General features: G+C 32.3%; 2 protein-coding genes across 3 annotated transcripts in view; one reads left to right on the plus strand and one right to left on the minus strand.

Annotated features, from left to right (window-relative positions):
* The window catches only part of LOC129962172 (helix-loop-helix protein 2-like), a 49,951-nt gene extending 23,378 nt beyond the window's left edge, over positions 1 to 26,573 (minus strand). Inside the window, exons 1-3 of one of the 2 annotated variants that reach the window (XM_056075919.1) lie at positions 26,357 to 26,538; positions 26,152 to 26,225; positions 19,017 to 19,173 (exon numbers count right to left, since the gene is read on the minus strand). In XM_056075919.1, the coding sequence (XP_055931894.1) occupies positions 19,017 to 19,173; positions 26,152 to 26,225; positions 26,357 to 26,427 (302 nt within the window). In that variant the 5' untranslated portion in view covers positions 26,428 to 26,538. Of the gene's footprint in view, positions 1 to 19,016; positions 19,174 to 26,151; positions 26,226 to 26,356 lie in introns of both variants that reach the window. The other variant, XM_056075913.1, reaches the window with a different exon arrangement.
* Positions 1,533 to 15,275, plus strand: LOC129962184 (toxin CSTX-20-like). The gene is made up of 4 exons (XM_056075926.1): positions 1,533 to 1,650; positions 9,893 to 10,001; positions 13,837 to 13,946; positions 15,165 to 15,275. Exons 1-4 carry the CDS (start codon positions 1,603 to 1,605, stop codon positions 15,198 to 15,200), a joined length of 303 nt encoding a protein of 100 aa, XP_055931901.1. The 5' UTR covers positions 1,533 to 1,602; the 3' UTR covers positions 15,201 to 15,275.
* Positions 26,574 to 27,938: the final 1,365 nt, after the last annotated feature.

Consider the following 27,938-nt stretch of genomic DNA (forward strand, 5'->3'; position numbering starts at 1 on the left):
CAGCGACGAATGAATTGAATCGGTCCATCGAAGCGCAAGCGTTGAGGGGAACTCAAGCGATTAGTGGTTTCAGCCGAGTCTTGGAGAGAAATATTGAATCAGTATCGAGTTTATGTGTTGAATAGTCATTCATATAGTAGAAAATCGACAGTTGGGTACAGTTAAAGTGAAGACCCAGTGGAGAATAGCAGATGTTTGGAGAGACCTTAGTGAATATCTACATGGATTCTGTCTTCCTGCTGGGTTCTGCCTGGCCGCTTTGTGTGCTGCGATTGTTGTTTACTACCGATTACTAATTGTGGCTGCTGTTTGTTGTAACTGCTGCTGTGCATTGTTTTTGTCATCTGTGTGTTCCTGTCATCATGTTAATAAACTTCGTAAGTTGTAAATGAGACCTGCTGACTGTGTGTCACCATGCACTCACCATACAAGCGAACTTGTTCGAGCTCAGCTGAATTTGATTTCCGTAGTAATATGTTGTCATATTGCCATTGAGAATGTACAAGTGAATACAATTTTCAAAATTCTAGCACAACATAAAGTAGATGATAAATGATAACAAAATTCATTTTTACTAATCTGAAACAATTCTAGTCGAATAAAAATTTGTAAAAACAAGTAGGAAGTTAACGCACTTATACTAAAACAGAAATTTCAACAATGGAAAACTGAAAGATTCTGATTTTTGTAATATATAAATTGTGTTGGTGATGTCACAAACGTATACCGTCATCTAACAGTTCGTTTCCTCTTTCAAATTGTTGGAGCTCCTCGCAGCTTTCCTAAAAAAACGCAGCGCTTGCCCTCGGCTTGTATCTTAATATAAATTTGACAGGTTTTGTGTTTGACGATAGAGTGAAAGAAGAAAAAAGCTATTCGTGTACTCTAACGCCTTCTTTTCTTTCAGTTGAAAACAAAATTAATACTCATCAACAATTTTAGTGTTAAGAACGAGTTCTGTTTATTTAATTCACAGTGATTTTGAGTGAGTGCTTCACATGAATGCAAATAGACAAACTGGCAGGTCATTAAGACTTTCATAGCACTGATACTGATTTTTAAACGTATCCACAATATTGATGATAAAATTATGTGCAAAATATCATCTATATGCATGTTGCGTGCTCGTAGTAACATGCGCACTTGATAGACAGACAGACTTTCCCTATACAAATTTTACGCAAAATTGGATAAAAATCTGTATTTTTGATGTCAATGCAAATCACATACCGAATTTCTTCAATTTAGAAATCGCATTATTATTATATTTGCAGTTATGATTTCGACATTATGTTTTTCGGTCAAGGAAAAATCAGAAACACAGATGTGCATTTAAATCTGAGGGTGGAATCTCCTGACGACTGCAGAAATTTCTTTTTGTGTTTGAGAAAGAAGCAATGGAATGAATTATTGCATGATTTTTTCTAACACTCTTTAGAGTAAATCAGTGGTTTAGGAAAGATAAGTGAATTTTCGATTTCTCTTATCAGTGTGAGAACGGAGAGATCTGTTCCCTGAACTTATCTGCATGCATGCTGGATCCACTCCCACGCCGTCGGCCCTTACATAGGAGAATTCGAGTCTTCGTCTCCATTTTCCAACATGAAGACTATCTTTCTGGTTGTTTTTGTCCTGGGCGCCGCACTCGCCGTAAGTCCTTCCGTTTCCGATCCTTAATGAAATTTTCAAAAGTCATTTAAACTATTTTCTCTCCTTTTTTTTTTTTTTTTTTTTTTTTTTTTGCGTGCATTGAGTGGGCAATCCTCTGTTGGGTATAAAATTTGATAGAATCACTCGCGAATTTTCATTCATCTCATTTGTTTTGCTAGAGGGATGCAGTTTGGAATCTGGCTTCGTTCCTTGTTTCTAAATCTGTGTAAGATTTTGAGCCTCTTCCACTAAAATGTTGACTGTATATGCGTTTATCTGTCTATTTATGTGCATATGAACTCGACAACTCAAAAATTAAACGATAGAAAATAAAATTTCGATATTATCTTCGCATCAAAGGTGTAGATATTTTAAGCTCGATGGGAAACAATTCAAACTATGTATTCGAATCTCTCTACTGCATTGTCGTATCAGCATAGTAGAAGAAAGCAACTCCGCGAATTCTTCTTACAAGAATGAACCGTCTTCAGACTGACGATAAGGGAAGCAAATTATTTAATGCATTAGGTTTTAAATGACTCAAGTGGAGAAGAACTGCAGTGAATCATTAGCCAGTAAAGAGTATTAGCCATGAAATTTTTGCGTTACTTGCGTCCTTTTTTTATAGCTTAGAGTGATTGGATATTTTTGCCTCCAAAATATTTCTCATTTGGAACTGTTCACCAAACCTCTATTCATTGAAATTTGGGCAGGATCAAAATCCGGACAGTCAAAAATTCTGATAATATCGATATTCAGTTTTCTTAATTCAGTACCAATTTTTTAAACGAGATATTGCATATAGATAATTAATAGTTTTAAATCCTAAGTATTAAGTCGTTCATCGAGTTGTGATTTTCCTAGCATCATACATAATTTTTCATTGTGAATATGAAATCTGAATGCGCGTAGAAGGGTTTGTGTGTCAGAATTTGCTCTCCCTCATTAACTAGTACTATATGCAGAAGCGGCTTTAGCAAGGGGAGTTGCCAGTCTTCACCGCTTCAGGATGGTTGTGGAGAGCTGCACATTCTCGAATAATTTAAAAATTACCTTTAAGTTTATGTATTGTAAGCAGTCGAAATATCCTAGTAACAGTTAAAACGATTTGACTATCAATAAAGTGGTAGATCAATAAGTTGCCGCATTTTGCAAACAAGTTTTGATCGGCCTACTATGAAAGCAATGCGATGGATGTCAAAGAAGTTATGTCCGCAAATTTCCAGATTTAAATGTTGTTCATTCAGCTTATAATTTGCACTATATTTAGCAGAATATTCAATAAGCTGACAAATGAATAAGACGTTCGCATTTTTGCCGATTAATATTTGTCTTTCGGCTAAGATATTATCATAGGTTTTAAGGGAAAAAAATTATTTTCATCGAGTATTTCGATAACCTGCAAGTGGAGTTATTAGGGAAATACGCTTTTATATTATGTATAAATAGGGTGATAAAGTTGTTTGCTCTAATTCATAATTCAATGAATAATAGTTCTAAAATTAATCGTCATTTTATTTATCTAATTATTACTTCCACGGCAACGAATTGGTAAGTTTATTTTATTTATTGAGAGAATTTACTGTGTGAATTCTCTGACTAAAATCTATTTAACGATTAAGCTAAATTTAATAGAACACTCTTTTCTCTCGACACTTTTATGCAATATGCACGCTAAAAAAATTACTTTGTGGTAGCCAAATTATGAGAACTTTTTATTAATCACTGGAATATGCATAACTATAAATTAAGTTAATTTAACAATAAAATATCTGGGTTGTTTTTTTGCAATCTAATTTACAGGTTGCAATTATTACTATAAAGAAATACTGCCGACTTCAATTAATAAAAAATAAATATGTGTGATATTGTAGCTTTTTAGTTAGACTAAAAGAACTTATCCAAGTATGCACTAAATTTATTAAATAAGTTACTACCTAAATTCTTCACATTCTACATTCAGTATTACAACTGTGTTATCGGGAAACGTATATATATATTTTTTTAATTTTCTTTTTCGTTTCTTATTCGGGGCAAAATCTATATAATTTCAGGTGCTTATAAATTTTTAATAGATTTTAAATAAAGATGCCTTGATTAAGTGATTAAAATAATTATTCATAAAATATTCATATATAACACTTAACCCCTTGACATACGAATTTACTTAACTCATTAATTAGATGGCACATTTGGGACAATTATTATTGCTTTAATTCCTAGAATAATATAAAGGCATTTGAAGTAATGACGCGTTTTCAAGTGTTTTCTACATTTTAAATTGCTTAATATGCAAAATTTCACTTAATTTCAGATTAAAAATTAAAAATACGTGGATTGAATGCTTTATTAACTCACTGCGTGATTCAGACACGTCATTGCATATGAAGGGGTTAAGAAAAACCAAAACATGCAACTGAGAGGATAAAACTCATTTTTTGAGAGGAATATTAGCTTGCAACAGCTTCGAATGAAAAAAGTGCTTAATCACAAGAACATGTGCTTAAAAATGACGATAGGGGAGTTCGTATTTAACTTCTAATTGTTTTTAAATAAAATTCAATGATTTTTTTTAAATCCTAAATATACATTGAAAAGGAAATAATGGGAAATATGATGTTTAAGTAGCTCATTTTCACAAATACATTTTACATACAACAGTAAGTTTGTACATACTATATTTACAAAATACTTTCTCCAACCTTATTAAGAAATAACAACAGCATCTTTGTATCTTTCCCGCATTCTATTTTGTTCGTATCCGAAGTATAGTAACCTTTTGCTGTGCACCCGCGCTTATTCGCCTCAGATTCGAAATACATTTCCTGAATTCTTGCAGTTCGTATAAAAATTATTTTAGATAGGGGAATATCGATTCTTGGCGAAAACATCGAATATTGGTTTACTATTCTGGATTTCTAAAAATTTTCTTTTATAAAACTTTTTGAATTTAGTTTCTACATTCATTTTCTACAATTTCCATGATCAGAGCATGCATTTTTTCATTCAGCGTGCAACGTCATTCCGGCGCAATCTGTTTCTATCTGTATACTGCAATGAAATATAACTATATTTTTTACTGTTAAGATTTACTGTTAAGTTTGATTTACAGTAAATTCTTAACAATGAAAGAAAGATTTAGTATCTGAATATAAAAAAAGCTAAATAGTACTTAATTTCCTTTAATTAAATGTAAAATTAATTATTTTGAAAGGATGAAATATAACTATATTAGAGAGAGAAATTTTGCTTTCCCACCTTGTCCCGCTCCTCCCCTCGGCCGCCTCTTTGACACAATTGCATTTTATTTAAAGATTTTAAGAAATGTTTAGATTAATTGTTAATTGAATATTTTTTTTATATATATTTCAGAAATCAACACTAAAACATGTTTTGAATGTATTTTTTACTCTGAAATTATTCAAACAAATTGCATTAAATTCAACTTTTCTGGAAAATAATAAGAATACTGATTAAAATATTTATATTTCATATTAATAATATTAATAATAAAAGCTGTTTAATTTTAAGAAAAAAAATATTTTTAATCATTTAATAATTTAATATTTTCATATTAAAAACCACTGAAATTCTTTCAAATTCCATTCTCTATTATTTCATTTTGTTCTAAGTTGGAAAGCATATTTAACGTACATTTTATTCGGTTCTGATTCATTTACTGTCATATTTAAATATTTTATCCCTCTTACCTGCAGTCGATAGATAATTGCAATATCTGTACGTATTTCTTTGAAATGCTTGATTTTCAGATCTAAAATCAATCGCTAAAGCTTTATTCGCAGATAAACTGGTGGCCTCTTACGACATGTTTTCTTAAAAACATTGCCAGTGTTCCCATGCTAATTTTCAATTTGTTCTATATGTTTGCTAGCTAGGGAAATAGCATATCATTTCAAAATTGCTTTCTATTTTGTTCTCTGTTTTACTTTACTGAATTTCTTGTTCAAAAAGGAAATAATTACCACACTTGGATCATCGTATTCGTTGGGCCTTTGTAGTAAAATAATGAAGCCGTAAAATTATATTTATTTTATAGCTGTATAAGCGTGCATTCTGGAATAATTTTTTCGTGAAAGCGCGGCTCAGTTGTATTTAGGAGCAAGTATTTATATTTAAATATCGATATTCATGCTTTTTGAGAAAGGAATGATATTCCTTGAGCTATCAATCCAAGTAGTTACCTTCCTATTAAGGCAAGCAGTAAAACATGCTATATCCTCAAAGTGGTCATTTTTTTTTACTTCAGTTAGCTATAATGATTTTATTCAGATACTTTAAAGATAAGGTTAGGTGAATATTTTGAGTTTGTTGAAAATTTGCTCAGATTGGACATCAAATCATTGCTTGAATTTGACGATCCAGTCAAGGGGATTATTATCTCACCCAAAAAGCAGCTACAAAAACTATCAGCCCTTATAAATTGGAACTGAAATCAACTAAAGCAAAAAGATCCAATAAAGAGGTATGAAACACATCAAAATATTGGTTCAAACAGAACAAAAAATAAGTCTGTTTGTTTTTGAATGAAAATTGAGGAGCAAATGAATAAAAGAAAAAAAAATGATATTGTTCATAAAATGTCGAACTTGAATTCAAATTTTATGTACTGGTGCGAATTTGAAAACCAGAGAATATTTTGCTTCATTGAATTTTTAAAATAATAGTTAAGTAATATGATGAACTATTTTCTTTGATTGAATAATCATACACATGATTTTAATATTCTATGTTTCATTCTGCGTTAAAGTGTTTTTCTCAAAAAGTTTATTCAATTTTTAAAGATAACTGAATATAAAAAAATTCTTCTGCTACTTCATTGCTAAGGTTATTGTTATTAATCTGCTTCATTACGCATTATCATTCTATTTCATTAAAAAAATTCTTAGGTGATTTGAATGCGGTAAACTTCCCTTATTTTTGCTGTTTTAAAAAATATACCTTTTAAATCACGCATTTCTAAAACAACAAACTTCCTTCTTAAGAAACCGAATAGAATTAAGAAAGAAACGAAGCCTTATCGAATGATAATTTTGTGGAATGCTCTAACCATTCTATTTATCGACCAATTAAATTAAAAAAATTGTTAATTTATATGGTTGTATCAGTGAAACTAGAATTTAAAGCCAAGGCATATGTCTCGTTACAGGGCAAAAATTCAAAATTCGTTCTAACTCACAAGTTTCAAATTTCTTACGCAAAAACGCCCTCTTTAGACAATTATTTTCTTGAACTCTTTGCGATTTATTTTTTTCAGAAAACATGCAATATGTATCAGAGATAATATGACATTTCCCGCATAACAGCGGTATTAGCTTTTCTTTTTTTTCTAATGTTGGCAGAATCGAAGCAATTCATTTATTCATTCATTTTCTTTAGTATTATCTATCCGGTTTAATTAAATGTGAGTACAATTTTACTCCTGTTAAAATGATGTATTTAAAATTATTATTATCTTTTTTGATACCTTTTTTATTACAGATGCTCGCTGTTCTAAAATTTGATATATGCATATGGCTTTTAGCGTCTACCTTTAAAAGTTTATTTCAAATTCTATTTGACTACACTTCAATAAGTAAAAAAATTAAATGAATTTATTTTTCAGTAATTAGAATAAATTACAGCTTTGAATTGTTTAATATACTGACTAATTAAATACTGTAATTATATTTATATTTTTAATTTTCGTCATCAAAGCATCAAAATTTTAAAGTGAATTCAAGTGTTAATGAAAATGCATTGGTAAAAAAACTAAGTAAAAAAACATTTACTTTGGAAAAGAAGCCATACATCTGACTCTCCGACCCGCCCGAAGGCCCAAGGTTTTAAACTATAAAACTGAATGACCGGACCGCCGCAACAGCAACACTGGAGGGAACTGTGGTTGAGTCCTAAGGGCCATCACCGGCAACGGTACAACCCTCCCCGAAGGAAGTACGTCCCATCATCGATGGGAGGAGTCAGATCCCCCACCTATTTGTGTACCCTCCAGGGTTGCGAGATCCAACCACCATGCCGGAAGCATCTCATCCTCATTTCAAGGTACCCCCCGGGGGTTACTTTGGAAGAGAAATCTATATTTTTATCAGACTAAATCAAAGATAAAGTTGACGCATATACAACAAATGAGGCGCTTGAAGTATTCAAATTAAAAGTTCGCATTTGAAATATTTTTGAAACATTGTCTATCATACATTTGATTGTTAAAAGGAAAAACAAATGAATCATTTTCATTCATAAGAAATAACTTCCTTTGTAAAAGAACGTCCATATAAAGAATATATTTACTAACTGATAGGAGAGTTAAATAAGTTTATACATTTCTGTAGACAAATAATTATCTCTTTTGTCTTTTTCTTTGTAAATTTAAAATTATTTATACAAATTCTCATGTTGCATAAAATACGTGATTTTAAATCATACATTTGAAGGATTAAATGATTTTTTTTCTTGTTCTGTAATACATTTAACGGTGCATATCTCAACTGACAATAATTATTTTGTTTTGATTGTTAAAAATTCTGAATATTGAAGATAATTTAACATTTCTTGTCATGCATTTAGAGGTGTATGAAAAGCAGCTCTAATTTCCGAATTATAAAAATTGTACGATTATTCGGTTTACATTATGGTGTGTACATTGAAAGCATTTCTTGCAATCGAAACATTTATCAATTATCTCACAGCGTAGATTTTTAAAATCATGAGTGCTGTTTAAATTTGTAATTTGCAAAGAGTCGTGTCGGTCATATTCACATTGAAAAAGAAGAGACACTTCGTTTCCTCCTGATATATTTTTCAGATGGATTCATAAATCTCAGAATTCTCCTTTTAATCTTTGCTGCTTGCTTCTTGATGTCTGTCTTAGCTACATTTGACTTACAAGACTAACTAATTTCGGAGCGAATAGTTTTGGATTTCGCTTTTACTCTTCGGATTTTTCATTAAACCAGCGGCATGTAACTGCTTTCTTAAGGCATTGTCGATATTGACATCCATTATACACAGATGATGGCTTTACTTTTGATGTTTAAAAAATTGTAATATTGTTATTCATATTGAAATTCAGGTCAAGGCAAAGAAAGAAATTAAAAAAAAAAAAAAAAAAAAAAAAAAAAAGAACAGGCATGTCGAATATCAAATCAAGAGATAAAATTTCAAAGATGTTTCTCGAGTTCGTAAAGGACGATTTCTAGTTTTACCGTGGGAAAGAACTCTCCATCATCTCTTATCATTTTCTATAGTCCCTCTAGATGCTCGCCAAAGGTAACTCGGCTCGTTTTATTGCCAAGGTAACTAAGTTCCATTAAACCTATAATGTGAGCGCAAATGGCACAATCATAACAGCCTTAGATTAGTTATCATTCTACGAATAAAAACAAATTTAATCTAGATGTTCAATGCTTAAAACAATTCTTTTTAATTATTTCTATCAAAGAGAAATAATTGTTCAGCTGAATGAGTAAAATTAGTATCAAAATTGGTTTCAAAAATTTTGTTTACAAGGAATTGAATGCTTACACGTTGAACAGCAGATCTTTCTAAATTCCGGAAGAAAATGTTTTCGAATTTCAGTTGCGAAAGGATTGACTTCATTTCACTTTGTCATTGTGTGAAAAATAATTTAGTGCAACGAAGCAAGTTTTTGAACATATTCGAGGGAATACGAGCGGCGGATGCTTGGTTTAATTAATATTGACCTTTTCTATAAGAAAAATCTTACAAACTAATAATGTTGTTAAGAAGGGCCTCAATTACAGTTTCATAGTGCAAATTTCTTTTAAAAAGAAAATTGTAATATATCTGCTATTATTCATTAAAAAATTAATTTATCTATCGAATTTTTTTGGTCATTTTCATTGCTGAAATTCATCTTGTTTTCACATTAATAACTTTTTCGTTCTCTCAATAATTACGAAAATTATTGGTACAGCAATATATCTTACATGTAATGTAGCTTTTCAATGAAAATAAAGTTTACCGAAAGTGGTATCATATTTCAAAAATATTTAATTTTTTAAGTCTGCAAAATTTATCGCTAAGATAAAAATCGATTTTGTAAAATCCTCTTCTGCGAAAAACTCTTGCCTGAATCTCGCTAAAATTCTTGATTTTTACTTTTCATTTGAAGAGATCTGAAACGGGAAAAATTCTTCCAAATAACGAATTTTTTAATGACTTCTTTACGTGTGAGGAAGTGACGAAAACCCGCTTCGTTCCGCAGGTGTGCGAGAGCAAGAAGTGCCGCAAGCAGGAAGACTGCGCATCGGACGAATGCTGTTCCCAGTTGTTGCGCATCGCCGACCCCACATGCACGAAGCTCAAGCAGAAAGGTGAGTTTCATTTTCAGTTTGTCACAGAATCTTTGTACAAAAAAAAAAAAAAAAAAATGTGTGAGACCACCAGAAGACGCTGGGCTGAGATTTCATTTAGTCAATTTGAGAAAATTCTCCTCTCGTTCAGTTTTGGTTTATTTTTCTGTGTTCAAAACTAGAACTAAAAAAATAAAATCAAGAAATTTATTATGCATTTATAGTATCAATTTTAACTAAATTACGATGTTGAATTGAAGTCATTTCTCAAAGACTTATTAGATGTCATTACCAATACGTGCAGTGAGAGATGGCGTGAAATGAAATTATACGCTGTCTTTCCACTTTTTTTTTTTTTTTTTCAATTTTACTGTTACTTCTATTTATTTCCATATTTCCGCTTTTAACCGAAAATTGGCAATGATGCTGTGAAAATCTTCTTCCAATCGAAATGATCTACGACATTCAGAAACTGACAAAAGCCTCCCAGAGCTGATAAAAGAAAACAATAACCTGCTGCAACGTATTGGCCACCTTATTCGCCACTTATCGATTCGTGTGATTTCTGTCTTTGTCGTCTTCTGAAAAACTTGGTTTACAAAAGGCCGAAACACCTCAAAATGACTGACTGATTTTCAGGCATAAAAAAAGAAACTCTAGAATCGGTATCCAATTCTTTGGCACAGCTGTGCTAGAGCACCAATTTCTGAAAGTTCTAATTTTAGAAATATCTTTATACAAAGAAATACTACATAGCGAAGAAATCGCTCTTATTACTTATTGAATAGCAACAGTCAAAATATAAAAAAAACCGTCACACGAACCTTTCAAACTCTTCATTGAAGGTTTTCGCAGCTGCGCTTATTTCAAACTTTGCTTAGCTAATTAATGAAGCTGCAAAATATTATTCGAAATGGTTCGTAGGGGACTCGCCACGTCACCAGTCAGAGGTAAAAAAGATGTAAAAGAATTAAAAATTACAGAAACAGGCGTCAAACAAAATTGAATCGTGCTTGAAAAAAAGGTTGAATCGTCCTCAGATGCTGGGATTTGCTTGTGGTACTTGATATTCATATCTTTTAAAACTATTATCTCACAAAAATAGTTTTTGAATTTTTGTGAGATAGTAGCTGTCTTAAAATTCGAAAAAAAAATTACCTTTTGATTACAACATTAAAAACTCGTTCGTGTGCTTTTGCCAATATTAAAATCAGCATTTAAAAAGATTATTATTATTATTGTGAGATGAAGTAAAATCTTCACTTCCGCTTTCATTTTGTTGCATGTACAGTTTTTAATTTGCAGTAGACTAAATCGTTTAATTCAAAAAATGATGCATTCCATATTAACCACCTTAAAAATGTCAACAATCTGGGTGAACAAGCTGGTCACCAAAGGCGACTAGTTATATATTAAATTACTTTCTTCTTCTTTTGAATAAAAACAGGTTAACTAAACTACCTGCAATGACGTCAATTAAAATGTACTGTGTTTCGGAAGATACAAAGGCACTCAAAATTTAACTCATTATTTTACATTGAGTCATAAATAATTTTAAAAAAACAGGTGACTTTGCCATTGCGAGTTATTCATTTGCAAATTCTCTTTCGTTTTATAAACGCCAGTTTTCACTGTTTCGTTTACTTTCACATTTTCATTTTCTCACAAAATATTTTCGTGTTAGAAAATGAACTTTTTGGAGAAAGGAGGAAACAAAATGGAATTTGGAGACCTTGTTTGTTATTCTCAGTTAGGCACGGTATTTTACGATTGAAATTGCAATACGGGTTAACACAACAGCTGTCTGAACCCAATTTCACAATAAATGTCTTTCGTGAAATAAAAGCGAATATCCAAAAGAAGTACCCTTTTTTTTTAAATCAGAAATTTAACAATGGGAAAACAATGTGATCGAGTGAATTTTCTAATTAATCAAATTGATTAGAATTTCATTACTACAAAGAAAAACGTTTCACAAGTGATGATGAAAAACTATTCTTAAAATAAGGGGAAAAATTAAAAAAATAAACACGGTATCGTTGGAATAATATTTCCTGAAAATTAAGATGGTAAGAAAGTCGATTTCTCATGGAAATAATTTCGCAAGTAATCGACAAAAATAACAAAATTTTGTTTAATTATTAATTAATTATAGCTACCCAAAACTCGCCTCGAAAGTTCTCACTCTGCAAATCCATTAGTGTTGAATTCGAAATTCAGAGGGTCAGCCTTGAAGAGAGATTCCTTGGAGACCGCTGACAGACAGATGCACATATGTTTGATTTTTCTTAGTTAGTAGGAACAATCTTTCCATCTACTTGAAAGGTAAAACGAACTATGATGCTTTTTAATGGAATGATTATACCGAGCTCATTTTAAATTCCGCTCATGTGTGTTTGGTTCCATTCTTTATCTAACTTTTAAGCAACTCCAACATTTTATTGCCTTTTAAAATTATAAACCAAAATAGAAAGTGTAGTAGTTTTTTTTTTTTTTTAAATTCTTAGATGGCAAAACTTTACTAGTACTAAGTCGTTTTTTTTTATTTTTATTTTAGTCAATTGATTTCTTTTATCTTCTGTTAATACGTCCATTTACCATTGCAGTGATATTGTGCCGCATTCATCTTGAGCTTGCACCTACAGTTTCATCGAAAGCTGCAGAAAGAAGCAGTGTTTTGGCTATTTCACAGTAGTCTGGGTTTAGAAAATAAAAGAGCAATGAATTTAATACATCTAATACATTTCTTTAACTAAATCATTAAAGAAACGTATTAGATGTTTCAACAAGTTTATGGTGAGGATTGTTTTAGAAGGTTTTTCCAATACTATGAACCTTTTAAACTAGCAAATGCAAAGCTGCCTCACGTCGAGGAAGAAGTGCATGCCTTGATTCGTGCAAATTATTATTATTATTATTGCGTTTTGGAGCATAAAGAAAAAGAAATTTTCGCTAAAAAAGTGTAAGACTCTTCGTATTGATGCAAAATATGTGCCTCGTCTTTTGCCTAAACATAAATCAAGCCAACAATTCCCAGATCGAGCAAACTGGATTTGACACAAATATCTTAAATCGTATCGTCATTTTCCACATTTGAGCCTGTTGACGTTTACGCGATCATTTGAAACCAGAATGTTCTTAGGAACTCTTAATCAACGAAGGATTCGAGGAAATGGAGAAGTGCTTTGCTCTACACAAATCACATCAAAAGGTATTCTTAGAAATTATTGATTTCTTTTAAAAATTAAGTTTTTTTTTTGCAATACGTTTAGGTATTCTGGTTTTACATTAATGCCGTTATTTTAAGTGTCGTGGTAAAGGTAAATCGCATAACAAGCACAATGGAGTTTTCCAGTTAAGAGTGGTCCGGCAACCTAGGTGTAGTATCATTTTTTTCGCCCGTGAATCCTGTTTGCCTTTGACAATTGGAAGAAACGTGACGATATTTTGCCCCCGTTGACTGCGCCCAGGTCATTAATGTTGTTATTACATAGGGCACTTTGCAAGCCCGCTGACGAACTGTCAGCGATTTAAGCCGAGTGCACAGTAGCTTCTGAGGGAAAAGCCCCTGAGTGCACGAGGGCAGAAGTCTGACTTCTATCTCATATGAAGTTGACACAGGGTAGAGAAAAACCATACCTGAGCCAGGACTCAAACCCGGGACGCCCAGATCACGGGGAAGACACGCTACCCCTAGGCCAGGACACCGGCTCAGGTCATTCATAACAAATATCTTTGATTTCTTCCCTTTCTTAGGAAACGCTGCTGTTTTATCTTCATATGACGAGCTGTTCACGTATTCAATCATCCGTTTATTTGTGATAAGGTTACATCCTTAGGATATTTTTTTTTTCAGGCGACCCTTGTTTGACGGAGGTGACTCAGGAAGATGGAAAATACCTGTTCTCCTGCCCCTGCGCTGAAGGACTCAAGTGCCGACCGGAGAAAGAAACCGACCACAATGGAGTGAGATATATAAATTTAAATATCTAATATTTCAATTCAGGGTGCCTCGGAACTATAAGTACAATTCGGATAACTATAATTATTATCCCATTAGTTTCCACGAGTTTCGAGTTATCTACTTTTAACGATGGTATTTTATTGTTGTACTAAAGGAAACGTATGGGACTTTTCTTTTTTATTTCAGTCATTACTTTTTTAAATTTTCATAAAACCTAAGGAAGTACATTCCACAGGTTGCGGTAAGAGAGAGGCGATGGCTAAAATGAATTAGATGCCTTACATATTTATCTACGATTAAATAAAGAGATTTTCATTCATTTACTTTTGGTATGCAAAGCAATATTATCACAGAAAAGAAAAGAAAGATTGAGAGATACTGGTCCTTGAGTTTTGGAATAAAATTACAAAATTTTATCTCTCTGCCGTTCTACAATACGATTTTCTCTTTTTTTCTGCGAACACCATTAATTCAAAATACAACGAAGTAGGCAGATAAAATGGAATATGCGGCCTGCATGAAAACTGGAGATTGCTATCAAATTCCGAAAGAAATTCGTCGACAGGAATATCAAATGTCCGTCGATATACGGAAGTTTCATGAATATTGTCGATTCTGCTTTTCGTCTGCCAATAATCTATATGGAGCTTGCGGCAAGTGTTTCCCTGAAAGTCTTTGTAGTCCAATTTTTCAAAATGGCGATTGTGCGGTTGTTGCGAGGCTGCTGCTCGGGTTTCCGGTTTTATTTTGTACATTTTATGATAATGTGTGAAATAAACTTGAAATGAAAAATCGCTATATAAAATGAAACCCAGCTAGGCTGGTCTGATATCCACCGATTCCTGAAAGACTTTGAATTGCTTGTTCATTGTTTTTGCTAACGTTGATTGGTTCTCAAATGAGAACAAACAATTTTAACAATGGAGATTATATTTGGAGCAACTTTTCTTTGGCAAATTAAATGGTGGGATCAATTTACAATCGATTTCGAGTTTTCATCTCAGCAAAGAGGGATAAAATTTTGTGCTGTTCAGCATTGGCAGGACTGTAAACAGGTCGGAATCGGCATCTAGCAACGCTGCCATCCGACAAAACCAAAAAGAAATGTGTTAAGAAAAATCCCCGCAGGAAGTGCCGTTGAATTCATACATGTAGATGGAAATCATGTGATTTGTTTCTTTCTGTTCTGTTTTGTTTAAAATGATCCGTTTATTTTGCAGGTGGTCAACTTCCTCAACGACCGCTGCGGCAATTAAAGAAGAACATTTTTGTGATGAAAATGGATGAAAGAAGAACAGTTTTGTGATGAAATAAAATTACTTTTTTTCTCCTCCAAGACTCCTTTGCTTTCATCTGATCGCATGCACTTCTCCTGTGGACGGACTGATGTGAAACCGAATTGTTGACCAGTCACGGTTTCTTAATAGCCTTCCCACTATTAAACAACTACTCCTATTATTCTAATTAAATGTTTTTCTAATTTTTTTAAATGTTATTTTTTCCTTTAATGCTATTTTTTTCTTATAATACAAATAACTTAAATTATCTAATCCATTCTGCACTACATTATTAGGTTAAATCAAGTTTGTTATGTCACCTTCCAACAGGTTCTTTCTTAAGGATTGGAGATTATAGGCTGATCGCACAGGATCTCCGTATAAACGTTGCTATTGCTGGCAACTTTTCTTGGTTCTTTTTAAGTAAAATAAACTCGTACTTTTTTTCTTTTTCTTTTTTTTTAATCAAAAATCTTCTTGTCAACATGAAAACCTAAACAGGCAGAGTCATTATCCGATTGAAAGGCAGTGCATCCTTAATTTATAATCAAAGAATAAACGTAAATTTTATTTTATAATAAACATAACTTATTTATGTTTACTTGTAATAAACATAAATATGCTATTCATACATTGCAGCAGAAAGGGGGTAATAATATATGATAAGATTTTTTTGACTGATATGACGAATGAGTGTGTTTCAGAATCTCCAATTTTAATCATTTCTTCGCTCTTAAGTCAAACGAATTCGAAAATCCTACTATTGCCTGAAATGTTAATCTTAGAGTTATAAGAACCACATAAACACCAATATAAAAGGGGTGATGGGAAAAATAGAAATAAATATCTGACTAATCTATATATTTAAATGAATTAGGAAAATCAATAAACCAATCCTTTAACCTCAATCACCAAACATCCGATTTTGCAAATTTTTTTCATATGAAAGCTCATGACTTCTGTATATTTCAGCGAGGACTGACCGCTTTGTGTCGCATTCAGTTGTTTTAGACTGAGCGGAAAAATACAGTTTCACAATGCATTCTCTTTAAAGAATAATAATGATAAATATTTTAAAATATAAAAATCCACTTATAATTGTAAAACTTTTATTTCAAAAGAAAGTTCAAGAGCCCTAGATATTTCATGAAGGATGGTTTGCCTTTTACTACCCTCCATTTTTGAGACATTTACTCTATGTGGAAAAATCCCTTGACAAAGTTCGTCAGTCCCAATGACTGAACTGATTTGGAAAATTTTTATTACCATTTCAGATGTATTATTTTAATGATATCACGATCTTTTGTGGTTCAAATTTAATCAATATTATTTAGCATTATAATTTGTATTATAATCGTTCAAGAATATTTATTTCATTTCATTTGCGGACTAAGACGCGCTGATTCGAGAGCGAGCACTCGGCTTCGGGGAGGAGAGTTGCTCTTGATTTAAACAAGAATCATCGTGCAAGCAGACTTGGGGTTTGCGTTCAATTCTTTGAGCCAAATGTCTCTCCAGTTGTGAGGTGTAGAATTTTGGAAAAGGTGGTGTCCATTTCATCATATAACCGCAGTTCGATATTATTAGACATTAAGTATTGCTTTAAAATTGCATGTTAATATAAGCAAAACTAAAAAGTGCTCTCTTTTTTTATTAAAAATATGTTAGTAAATAGAATTTAAGATATCAATATGCTTTATGGTATACTTTATTGGCATTGGCATTATTTTTATGGTATACTTTTTAAATATATTATATCGGAACTCACTGTTTTGTTTTACAATTCACGCTGTATAATACGGCTATATTATTCATGAGGAAAGAAGGATAAATCGATAATGAGTGACAAAAAGAGACAACAAACTTATTCTTTTAATCTTTTAGAAAAGTAGGCAGACAAAGATCTTTGATCCTCCTTATCACCAAAGAAGACCTCCGCAGCACTGCTATCGATGTAGTAAGACAGTGAATTTGTCTGCCTCACTCATTCTTTAAATGAATCCTACAATATTCATCTTGCGATTCATTTTGGATTCAAATTTTGTTCAACTTTCGTATCCCGGAAAACTGTATATCATTTCAGTATTTCCAACCTTAATAATCAGTCATTCGCTCGATTCCATACAATTATAACGGCACTTGGAGAAAACTGCTTGCAAATTTTATATTGGTGAATTTTAAACAATTAATTGACTTAAAAGTAGAAAATAATTAAAATGCTTTAAAAATCCATTTTTTAATTCCGTTTTGCACTCATTAAAGCGGGGTTTTCAAAACTGTTTTTATTACATTTATTTTCCTAAAAATACAGAGTAACTATTTTTTTAATAAATGCAGATTATTTAAAAACGTAATTGTAATTGATGTCATTTGATGAATAACTTGAATTTTTTAAAAAATATTATAAAATATTATACGAAAAAAAAATTATTCCACTAAACAGCAGTTAATTTAACAAAACTTAAAATTGGCTGAATCGAATGATTCAATTTGTTTAGTAGTGCGGACATTGAAAGTGGAAAGCTCGGTGCTCTCTCGCTTTTTTTTTTTTTTTTTTTGTCATCAGAATTGTAGTTCTGTATCGAATATTCGAAACTAAGCAAAAGCAGATTCTTTAGCATTTGTTTTTGTGAGTCTCTGTCATTTTGTGAAAGTTGTAACACAGGAATGGAACAAAGCAAACTAATGAAATACGTTTTGGGGTCTTGACACCACAATGATAGATCTCCATCAGCCGATCTCTACAAGAAGCACCTCATTTTGAGCAAGCCATCGTCGTCCTTGTTTCATAAAATCATTATTCGTTGCTAAATTGCTCTTCTGGCGACTAGTGGGAGTTTTTATTTATGACTGTTTTCAAACACGAGACTGAATTTTCAGGTACAGGTATTCACCATCCTAGTTGTCTCTAGAACAGCGAATACAAAGTATTGTTCGGTAGAGAAATTTTCCTGGAACAGCATGTGTCTTTGACGCACTGGGCCACCTGCTGCCGCCAATCACGACGATACGTTGCTCTAAATGGCAGACCATGGGATGGGCCCAGTCTGGAAAACATTATTGTTGGGATTGACTTATGATTTTCGCTATTAGAAGAACAGAAAAGGCTATTTGCATTTATAAAAGAAAGAGACATTTGAAATCTAAAAAATATTTTTACAAAAAAAAAAAATCTTACAATTAATTGAACAAATTATCACGGATTAAAGGAGCAACGAATAACTGTACATGGATCCCTTTTTAATTTTCTCTTACGGAAATATAGAAAGAAAAAGAATTGTAACCGTTTAAAGATTTCACGGATTTTAGAATCGTTTGCTTATCTGTGAACGTGACATTTCAAAAGCACACATAAATTACAGACATTGGACGCCTGTCCGTTTGTGCGCATGCGAACAACGAAAAGCACAAATTGCTAAGAAAACATCTCATTTTAACATCAAATCTTTCAAAAAGGTGACTGTCTATGCAGTCAGATATGTGGAAGGAATAATTTTAAAACGCAATGGGCAGCTCGACAGACGTTTCATAGTGCTCTCTATCAACTGAAAATATAAAGTCCATTCCAGCTGATTCGTAATAAATAACTTTAGCGTATCGCGTTACAGATACCTTTTGCAAAGAAAATGTTTCGATACTTGCAATTGCTTCGAGGCTCTGAGCTAAAAAGTGATTTGATGGTTTTTAATGCTTTTGCTGGAGACGCCTCTTTTCATCCTCCTTTTGAAAATAGAGTTTTTCTTTCTGTTATAACTCTAGACAGAAAATAACATCTCTGAGTAGAATGAGACTAACCTGAGAGACTCGATCTTGGAGAGCTTCTTGCCCGGGGGTTTCCTGGCAGGCAGCCTCTCCCGCAGGCGGTCGAAGGCCTTGTTCATGTCGCGCATGCGACTTCGTTCCCGGTCGCACGCACTCCGTTTCTGCTCCTCCCGGCTCATCCCGCTGCTACCTTTAAAAGAAAAAGAGGGTGGGTCAGTTCACTGGTCGGCTGACCCTGAGGTGGGAAACAAATACGCAAAAAATAAAATCTCAAGAGAACCACCACAAAAAGTTAAAACGGAACTGGGACGTTGTCGACAAAAAAAAAAAAAAAGTGTCGAAATTCCAGTTTGCAAATAAAAAAATTCTTTCTCAAGTAAATTTTATATCCAATAGAAAATGTAGGACATATAGGACGAATGTTTTATTTTAATTATAAAATAGTTGAAAAATATTTGTTTCTCAGTTTTTTAATGACGTATCGAATATGTGCTGTTTAAAATTTCTTACAATTTCTCCTTCTTTTACATAGCAGTGATACCGTATTAACTCGACATTTTCATTACAGAAGTATCTATAAAATATTTTTTTTTTAAATTTATGAAAATTAGGGGGGGGGAAATTGGAGGGAAATGAATGGGCAGTACTTTTAAAATAGAGTAAATGTGCTTCTATGCAATATTATACTTCGAAGTTATTGAAAAGATATGTTAAGATTTCGATTCATTGTAAATATATATCGAAATAAACATAGGAAAACAATTTTTTTACTGTGTGTTCAAGTTGGGGTTCCCGCAATCCGTCCTGTAACCGATGTTTTCATCGCGCTACTCACAGTTGACAGTTTGTGCGCCAGCTTGGAAATATAATCATGCTTTAAACGGAAAGAAAAGAAAATAGATGAATAAAAACTATCTGAAACCCTTTTCTTTGCAGAGGGTTTCGATGTTTGATATCTGTGAAATGATTCTATTTTAAGAAGAATTAAAATAGTCCTCTAATTATATCCCACGGACCATCAAAACGCGGGCATCAGATTCGCATTAACTAGGCCAAATTTTGCGTATAAATACTCATGGAATTTAATTAATTAGACTGCAAGAATTAGAAAAACAACTGTTTTGAAGGAAAGGATTCAGGATTTAATAAAGGATTCAGTTTTTATGAGAGCACTTGATGGTTTTCAGTATTAAATTTTTTACCAAAAATGGACTCTACCACCTTTGCATTAGAGCTCTGGACTGAATCTATTCAATAGCATTTTTTTGAGAAGGAGGCCTTCCTTTCAGAACACATGGCGCTACTGTGACCTGACATCACAGCAAAGCCATTTTTTTCCCCTGCTTAATTGAGATAAAACAGTGGAAATGAATTTCTTAAAAATAAAGGAATTGACCAAATTACTTTTATTTTCTTTTTTTACCTTAAAAAAAAAGAGAAGATGTTCTGAGAGATTTTAATTATAAATGAGTAAATCAAAAGTGAAAATTTTTTTTAAAGAAATTCATAGAGAACAGATATCTAATGAAATAACTGCGATGGGCCAGGACCCTTATCAAGAGGGCACAAAACTGAGGAATCAATTTGTTGCATTTAGGAGGATATATCTTTTTTTTTCTTCCCTCTTAATTCCGAAATTCTTTTTGAAAAATTCCAATCAAATGAGGGGAAATATATAAAATTTTATATTATAAATATTTTTTCTTTTTCATTTTTTTTTTATAATTTGAGAATCAAAGCGATTTAAATTTCTCAAAATAAAATAAAAAATAAAATTCTTTAACAGAAATCAGATGACCAGAATTTTATGGAGGGGGGGGGGTTGATATGCACTTTATCTTTCTCAAACCTTTACAAAAAAAGAGAAGATAATATATTGATTAATACTGCTGAGCGTTTCATAGTTTATATGGAGATAAAAATGCTACGTATCGATTGAGCACATCATTCTTCTGAAGTTTATTACAACTAATTCAGAGTAAAGTGATAATTTCCATTTTTAAGGAACAGAGGGAAAAAAAACTTTACTCGTTGGATGAAGCACAAAGAAAGTAATTCCCAATTATCGTCGACATTTAGAATTTTTATAGAAGTTCTTCTGCATCAAATTATGTCCAGTTTTTAAAGCAATTTTGTAAAAAGAAACTTCAGCAAAAATGCTTTAAAAACTTTTTGAATTTTTACTTTTAAAATCTTTTTTAAGCACATTTGGAATGCGTTCTTAGGGTGCATTTTAGAACAAAGAATTACTCATATTTTATAACTAGGGTGATATTATCTTTACTAATGTTAGAAGAGAATATCTATTGTCTGTCGGTTTGGTCCTTTTACAGAGCAGACCGCTTGATTTAAAATTACCTAATTTAGCACGAATATTCTTTGGTGGATTTTTTTTTAAACTTTAAATACAATTTTTATTAATCAAAAGTGCTAAATTTCAGTACTTGAAGATTACAAAAAATATTGTAATCTTTAAAAAATTCGACATTCAGAATTTTAAGAAGCAGATTTTCCCGAGTCCGAAAAACACATTTTTGAAATTATGTCGGCCTAACTCTTCTAATCGATCTAGTTATTAAAACTAAAAAACAATACAAATTAAGCTAGAGCGAAGAAATTTGGTATGTGCTTTAAGCACAGAATTTGCAAATTTTATAAAACTTTGGATGAAATCCATCGACGGGATACTGTCTTTTTGCCAGTTCCACTGCATGTGAATACGGTGATTCAAAAACATAAAGAGCTTTACGGGTGAAATTCGGCATAAAAAACCAATTATTTGAATCGTAGATATGCACTGAATATGCCTTAGAAATACCCATTTGCTGGTGCACATGTACATAAACGCGATAGCTCGAACAACTCAGGTGAATACAATTTAGTATTAGACTTTGTAACTGAAACTGTAGATCAGTGTCAATCGGCGGTTTCTTTCGTTATATCATAAAGTGTGTCATCTTGCGTCCCTGCAAAGCCTGCTTGCAAGGCCTGCAAATTGCCGTGACATTCGAAGTTGGTCCCGCCCCTCCTCCACTCCCGCTTTATGTTCGGGCTCATCGGGGTAAATCTGGCATCTTTTAAAACACAATTTAGACTGAAAGCAATTTTTATTTCAAGAATAAATTTGACATTAAATGTAATATTTATATTATTTAGAAGATTTTTCATAACATTATAGATATTTTTAACTACTCTTTTTATAATAACATGGCAATTTCTCTTTATTTAAAAGTATCTGTAGCTATCAAGTTACTTTGCAATAAATAAAATGTGTAGTTTTTAATCAACTAATAAACAAAATTATTGAGATAATCATTTGATTTATGTGTGACTTGGTTGGTTACGTTTTTTATGTAAATCAGAAGTATTTTTTCCCCACTAAAAACTCATTTTTTGAACATTTTACGGCTTGTGAATAATAATTTTTTCATCTCTATGGTATTATGATTACATTTTGTATTAGATTTATTTTTTATGTAAGTGAATAATTGAGTGGCCAGCTAAGGTTTTTATTTATTTTTATATAGTTTTATTTTCTAGATATATGTAGGTGTGCACTTTACAAGATGGTAGTTTTGCTTTGTTTCAAAGTAAAAACATCTATAGCAAATATTTTGTTATTCAGTTGTGTTGTGTAGCTTAGATATGCACTTTATGATAAGCTAAATAATTATTTAAGTAAAGCAATTATATAGAGCAATTATTTAACTAAGCAATGCAATTTTATTATATGCAATTATTTAATTATTAAGTAATATGCAATTATTTAATTATTAAGTAATATGCAATTTAAATCATGCTTGAATAAAGTGATAAACAATCTTCATAAATTCTCATACTTTCTAAAAGAAATGTGCTTAAACTTTTTTTAACAAGTTGCAAAACATTTTCCTTTTGTTCATGCATCCAAAATTTTTCAAATAATAACACATTTTTTTTTGGGGGGGGGGAGGAGCAGGGTACTGTTTCTCTCTCTCTCTCTCTCTTTTAGCATTTTAGTTGTTTGTAGCAATTCATACTTTCAGAATGCTAAGAATTTAAATGAATGCAATTTAAAGTTACGAAATTAAGGTTCTTTTTTATAAAGAAATTGTACTTTCAAAAAATGTTTCATTATTTAGGTTCAGTTGCTCCTCCTAGTTTCAGGTTAAAGAAAACATGAGGGGCGCGGTCTTTTTTTTATGTATTTGCAGACCTTGACCATAATGACCGTGTTTTGATCCACCATCACAGCTTTGGTTCGTAGTAAGAGTGTCCGTCTTATCCTCAGAAAATATCCTAAAGCTTTTTTTTTTATCCTGAAACTTATTGCACATTACAATTTTAAAGACCTGACTTTGTAGATCTATGTTCCCTGCAAATTTATATATATATGTGTGTGTGTGTGTGTGTGTGTGTGTGTGTGTGTGTGTGTGTGTGTGTGTGTGTGTGTGTGTGTGTGTGTGTGTGTGTGTGTGTGTGTGTGTGTGTGTGTGTGTGTGTGTGTGTGACAACTTCTTAAAATTTAGTTTTCCACAAACTCAATTTTTTTTTCAAGCAACAGCATCCAATCTTGAATACATATCTGAAAAGTCGAAATGAAAATAGCTCCAATGCATAGCATTTTGTAACACTGAATAAAGATGGATGAGGTGCGAATGATTAAAATCGGAACTGGGCGCTCGGGGTTGTTTTTCTCTTCATTAGACATCTGAATAGAATGATCATCTCATAGATTGTTTCTATGTTTATTGTTGACTTTACTTTTAATTCTAAATATTCTCAGTCATTTCATCAGAAATAAGCCTATCATTTTCTTTTTGTATAAAAATCGCTAGTAATACTAGTTTTCTTATCGTGTACGAGTTCGTCAGGAATAATAATTATATTTGTTTTCATATAAATAATTTAGGTATAACTTCATGTCCATGATTCTACCAAATTGTTTGAAATAAAAGTCGTGTTATTTTAACTGTCTTACTTCTGTTCTCTTTATTGTACACGTGAGCTTTTTTAATGGAGTCGGTCCCATAGCATCGAAATGCTAACAGCTGGTTCTTACGCGTTTCGGTGCTATTATATCTTTATTTATTTATTTTTTTCAGTCTTGTGAATTTCACAGACATTAAACAGAATCCTTTACTTTAGCTTCCAACAATGAATGAAAAGCTCGTGATTAAATATTTGACGAACCAATGAAAACGTCTTGGATTTCTTGGTGGCAGTGTTATTGTCAAAAATTAGGTTAAAAAAAAAAACTGTCAAAAGTATCAGAATTCGCATGATTATTAAATTTGTATCATTAAAAAAAGCAATTTTTTAAATATTTTATAACTGTGTCAAATACATTTTTGTGCGATAAGAGTTCAGGACGTTATCGCGAAAGAAACGGCAAAAGTCAGCATAACTTTTAAGAAATTAATATTCTAATTAAAATTTCAAAAAGATTGCCCCGTGGTGCACATTTCCACCTTCAAAGATATATACGTGCCGAACTTGGTAGCTGTCAGACAGTTTGTGGAGCGCATACATATTCATCAGTCTTATTAGTAGAGGTATCAGTTACACATTCTCACTTTAGGAGTGTGGTCGTCTTACAGTTATTTTGCACTATCATTAGAGCTCCTTAATATGACCTGCATTGCAGTTCCCGCTTCGGGAGTGATCAGTCAAAAATTCTAAATGGCCCTAAGAATTTTTATGATTTCTAATGGCTCTTTAGAGTTTGAAGACAAACGTTCACTTACAGTATCCATTTCACAAGTTCTGCGGTATTTAAACCGTTGCTTCGTAATTTAAAATGTTCGAAGTATCAATGGAAATAACTGAGACGCAGCCATATGATTCTCTATTCTAAATTCACATTTCAAGAAAAGCAATCACCAGAAAAAATTAAAACAATAAAGAATAAGTAAAGGAAACGTAGATTCTAGATTTATGAGCAATATATTGCTTGAGAACAAAATAATAATAATAATAATAATTTTTCCAAATTTTAAGGCAATTTAAATATCCACTTATAGTTTATAATTTATACTATAATTTTGCAAGCAATGTTTTGGAAGTTAGGCATTCGTCTTTCTTTAAAAAATTCTTTCTAGAAAAGAATTTTTTATTATTTTAAATAACATGCATCTAAAATGCTACATATATATATTTAGAATACAGTTACTATATTAACAAGAGAAATGAAACATGAATAAAAGAAAATATTAACAGAGTGACCTATTTGCCACGTTTGCCTATGTTGAAGCAGTTGCTGTTTCGTTCTTGCATATTTCGATTATTTTAAACCGATCCTTCGTCCGAGGGTGCACTGTTTGTTTCAGAATGCTGACACTACTTCTTTTCGACGATTGTACTTCTCTATAGAGTGGTACGCAGAAAGTTGAGCGAATCTCACCTAAATCAAATATTTCCTTTCAGCTCTCTTCTCACCTTTTTTTTTTTTTTTTTTTTGAGGAAATAAATGCCTCCTGGCACAATTGCAAAAGTGCGGAAGGTTTTCAAATCTGAGGATGAACAATATCTGGGGACTTCTCATAATGCAGAATCATTTAGGAGAGAAAAATCGGGGTTGCAGTCGGAAAAATGTGAAGTGCATGCGAATATAAATATGAAGACAGTCTCTTTTGCAAAAGCAACTTATTTCATTTTAGAGAAGATACACTTTCGAGCTGACTGACGTATCTTTCCTTCAATTAACTTTTATGAGCAATGAGAAGTGTTCGGGCACATGTCGAAATTTCTACTACTCATAAAGACGAATGGAGTGTGTTAAGGCCGAACCGTTTGATCTAAAGCTTGTAACAAATATACTCTGGAGGTTAAAAGTGTACCCCTTGCAGTGATTTTTTGAAATTTTTAGAATTAATTATCGAGCGGCATTTTGATGTTTTTCAACGATAACTTTTGGAAATACTACAATATATAAATAATTTTGACATCATCTTAAAATTTAAAAAGTCTTCTATTAAATAATAATAATTATTTTGCAGTATATATATGTATAACTTGTATAAATATGATAAAACGTGACCAAAGAGGGCCGTTATTTGCGTTAAGCAACGCTTCGCTAGGCTTTATCAGGTCAGTCCTCCCCACTGAATTCGAACTGATTAGAGGAATATATGTATCGTGATTCATTGTTTAATACGAAAAAGAAATGAATTTTGGAACTGTAACTTACCATCGGAAATTTGTTTTGAACGATGAGCTCTAAAAAGTGCGGTCTTCTGGATGAAAGTGATGGAGTGGATACTTCTGCGGCATCGTGGGAATAAAATAACGCTTAGGATAACAAGAAAATTTCGGCTGTTTCACTCTAAAAACACAGGAGACCAACACTCAATGAGAAACTCCGCACGATTTTACGTCCAAGATTGGAAACTCACCTCTGAGGTCCCGCCCCGTTCTCCTTCGGGTCCTGGGGGGAAGAGATGGGTTGTTGGAGGCGACAAACCATTGCTGTTGCGGCTGGAAGATCTCCGGCAGAGAATCCATCTGAAAATACCGACTATCTTCGCTCCCTCTCTCGCTGATCACGCTTCCGCCTCGCCCGTTGAACACGCCTTCCTCGGAGTGGGCGGAGATCATTTCTTTGCGCTCACCAATCCTGAAGATTCTGTTCGTCCACAGTCTGAAACAGAAAATGTACTGTCAGGGAAATCTGGGATAGTTGATCGAGCTCCTCCCTCTGCATTTTACAGTAGCGGACACAAATAAGCAGAAGTTCGTTCCATTGAAAGACGTCAAAAAATGGCGAAATTTAGATGAATTTATTTGCTGCATTTCAGATCACATACATTTTGAAAAGAAAAAGTTGCTTTCAATAACGAAATGTATTACGAAGAGCTTTCAGCTTTTCTGTTAATGACAAAGCTGAATGCGTGTGCGTCTATGCATGTTGGCGTTCTGTAATCCAGACTATTTGACTTAGAAACATCAAATTCGGCACTTTGCGTACTTTAGAGTGAGAATGTTCATCTCAGAGAGATTTTTTTAAAAGCTCTAGTTAGAATTTCGGGCTTTCTTTCGCGATAACTCCCGAGAATATTCGAGCACAAAAGGATTTTCACATCATTTTAAAGCACATAACATTTTTTTAAATGATATTATTATAATTGCAGTAATATTCTTTAGTATAAATTTAAATAACTTTTAAAGATATTTGTATTTGACAAGCAATACCTTCCTTAATGTGAATGAAACCCAATCGTTTCTATAATTGCTTCTGATATTTCATCCTGGTTTATTCATCCTATATTTGGCGACACAGCTGGGAAGATTGGGTTCATTTGTTACATATTTAACAGGTTTCTGTTTAAAACATGCTTTTAGTAAGGTATTTGAATATTGCAATTAACAGTTTAAATTACAGTTAACGTTTCACTTCAATAAAAAGCAATGATAAATTATTTTTAAAAAAATGTGCACCTTTTTATTCTGTCCCTCTTTCAGTTTGAAGTGATAAGCTGATGAATAAGTTGAATTTTCTTTCAATGAATCAAAGAAATGTTTATTAAATGATCTTTTTCATTTAAAATATATTAATGCAGCGCATTATCCTTGAACAGTGACGAATTCCCGTCTGGGCAGCTGAGATGAGAGGAGGCCGCAGGCAGATCGATTTCAGAACTGTATTTTCCTAGTTGACAAGTCAATTAACCTTGAAAAAAAAATAGAAATTCTATTGAAAGATAAGATAGAAGGGTGATATTAATATTATATCTATTATAATTGTTCAGGATCCAGTAAGCTTCATTACGATCATCAAATTATTAGAATAATCATAAAACTGACATCGTCATCAGTAGTAGTGATACTGTGCATAAACATAGATGCTGGGAGTCATAACGGATAAATAAAAACAAATGCATATTCCCGGAAATAATAAAATACAATATATTAACCTTAAACATGCCAAAGCTGTTAAAAGAATACTCTGAAATATGAAATTAATTTACCAACTTCTTC

Source organism: Argiope bruennichi, chromosome 1 (genome assembly GCF_947563725.1).
Source record: "Argiope bruennichi chromosome 1, qqArgBrue1.1, whole genome shotgun sequence".
Classification (NCBI taxonomy): Eukaryota; Metazoa; Arthropoda; class Arachnida; order Araneae; family Araneidae; genus Argiope; species Argiope bruennichi.

What these genes read in the sequence shown, in the direction of transcription:
- LOC129962184 (XM_056075926.1), top strand. Translation starts at nt 1,603, where the DNA reads ATGAAGACTATCTTTCTGGTTGTTTTTGTCCTGGGCGCCGCACTCGCC. An exon ending in TCCTGGGCGCCGCACTCGCC is followed by an intron (nt 1,651 to 9,892) that starts GTAAGTCCTTCC and finishes TTCGTTCCGCAG; the next exon opens with GTGTGCGAGAGCAAGAAGTG. An exon ending in CACGAAGCTCAAGCAGAAAG is followed by an intron (nt 10,002 to 13,836) that starts GTGAGTTTCATT and finishes TTTTTTTTTCAG; the next exon opens with GCGACCCTTGTTTGACGGAG.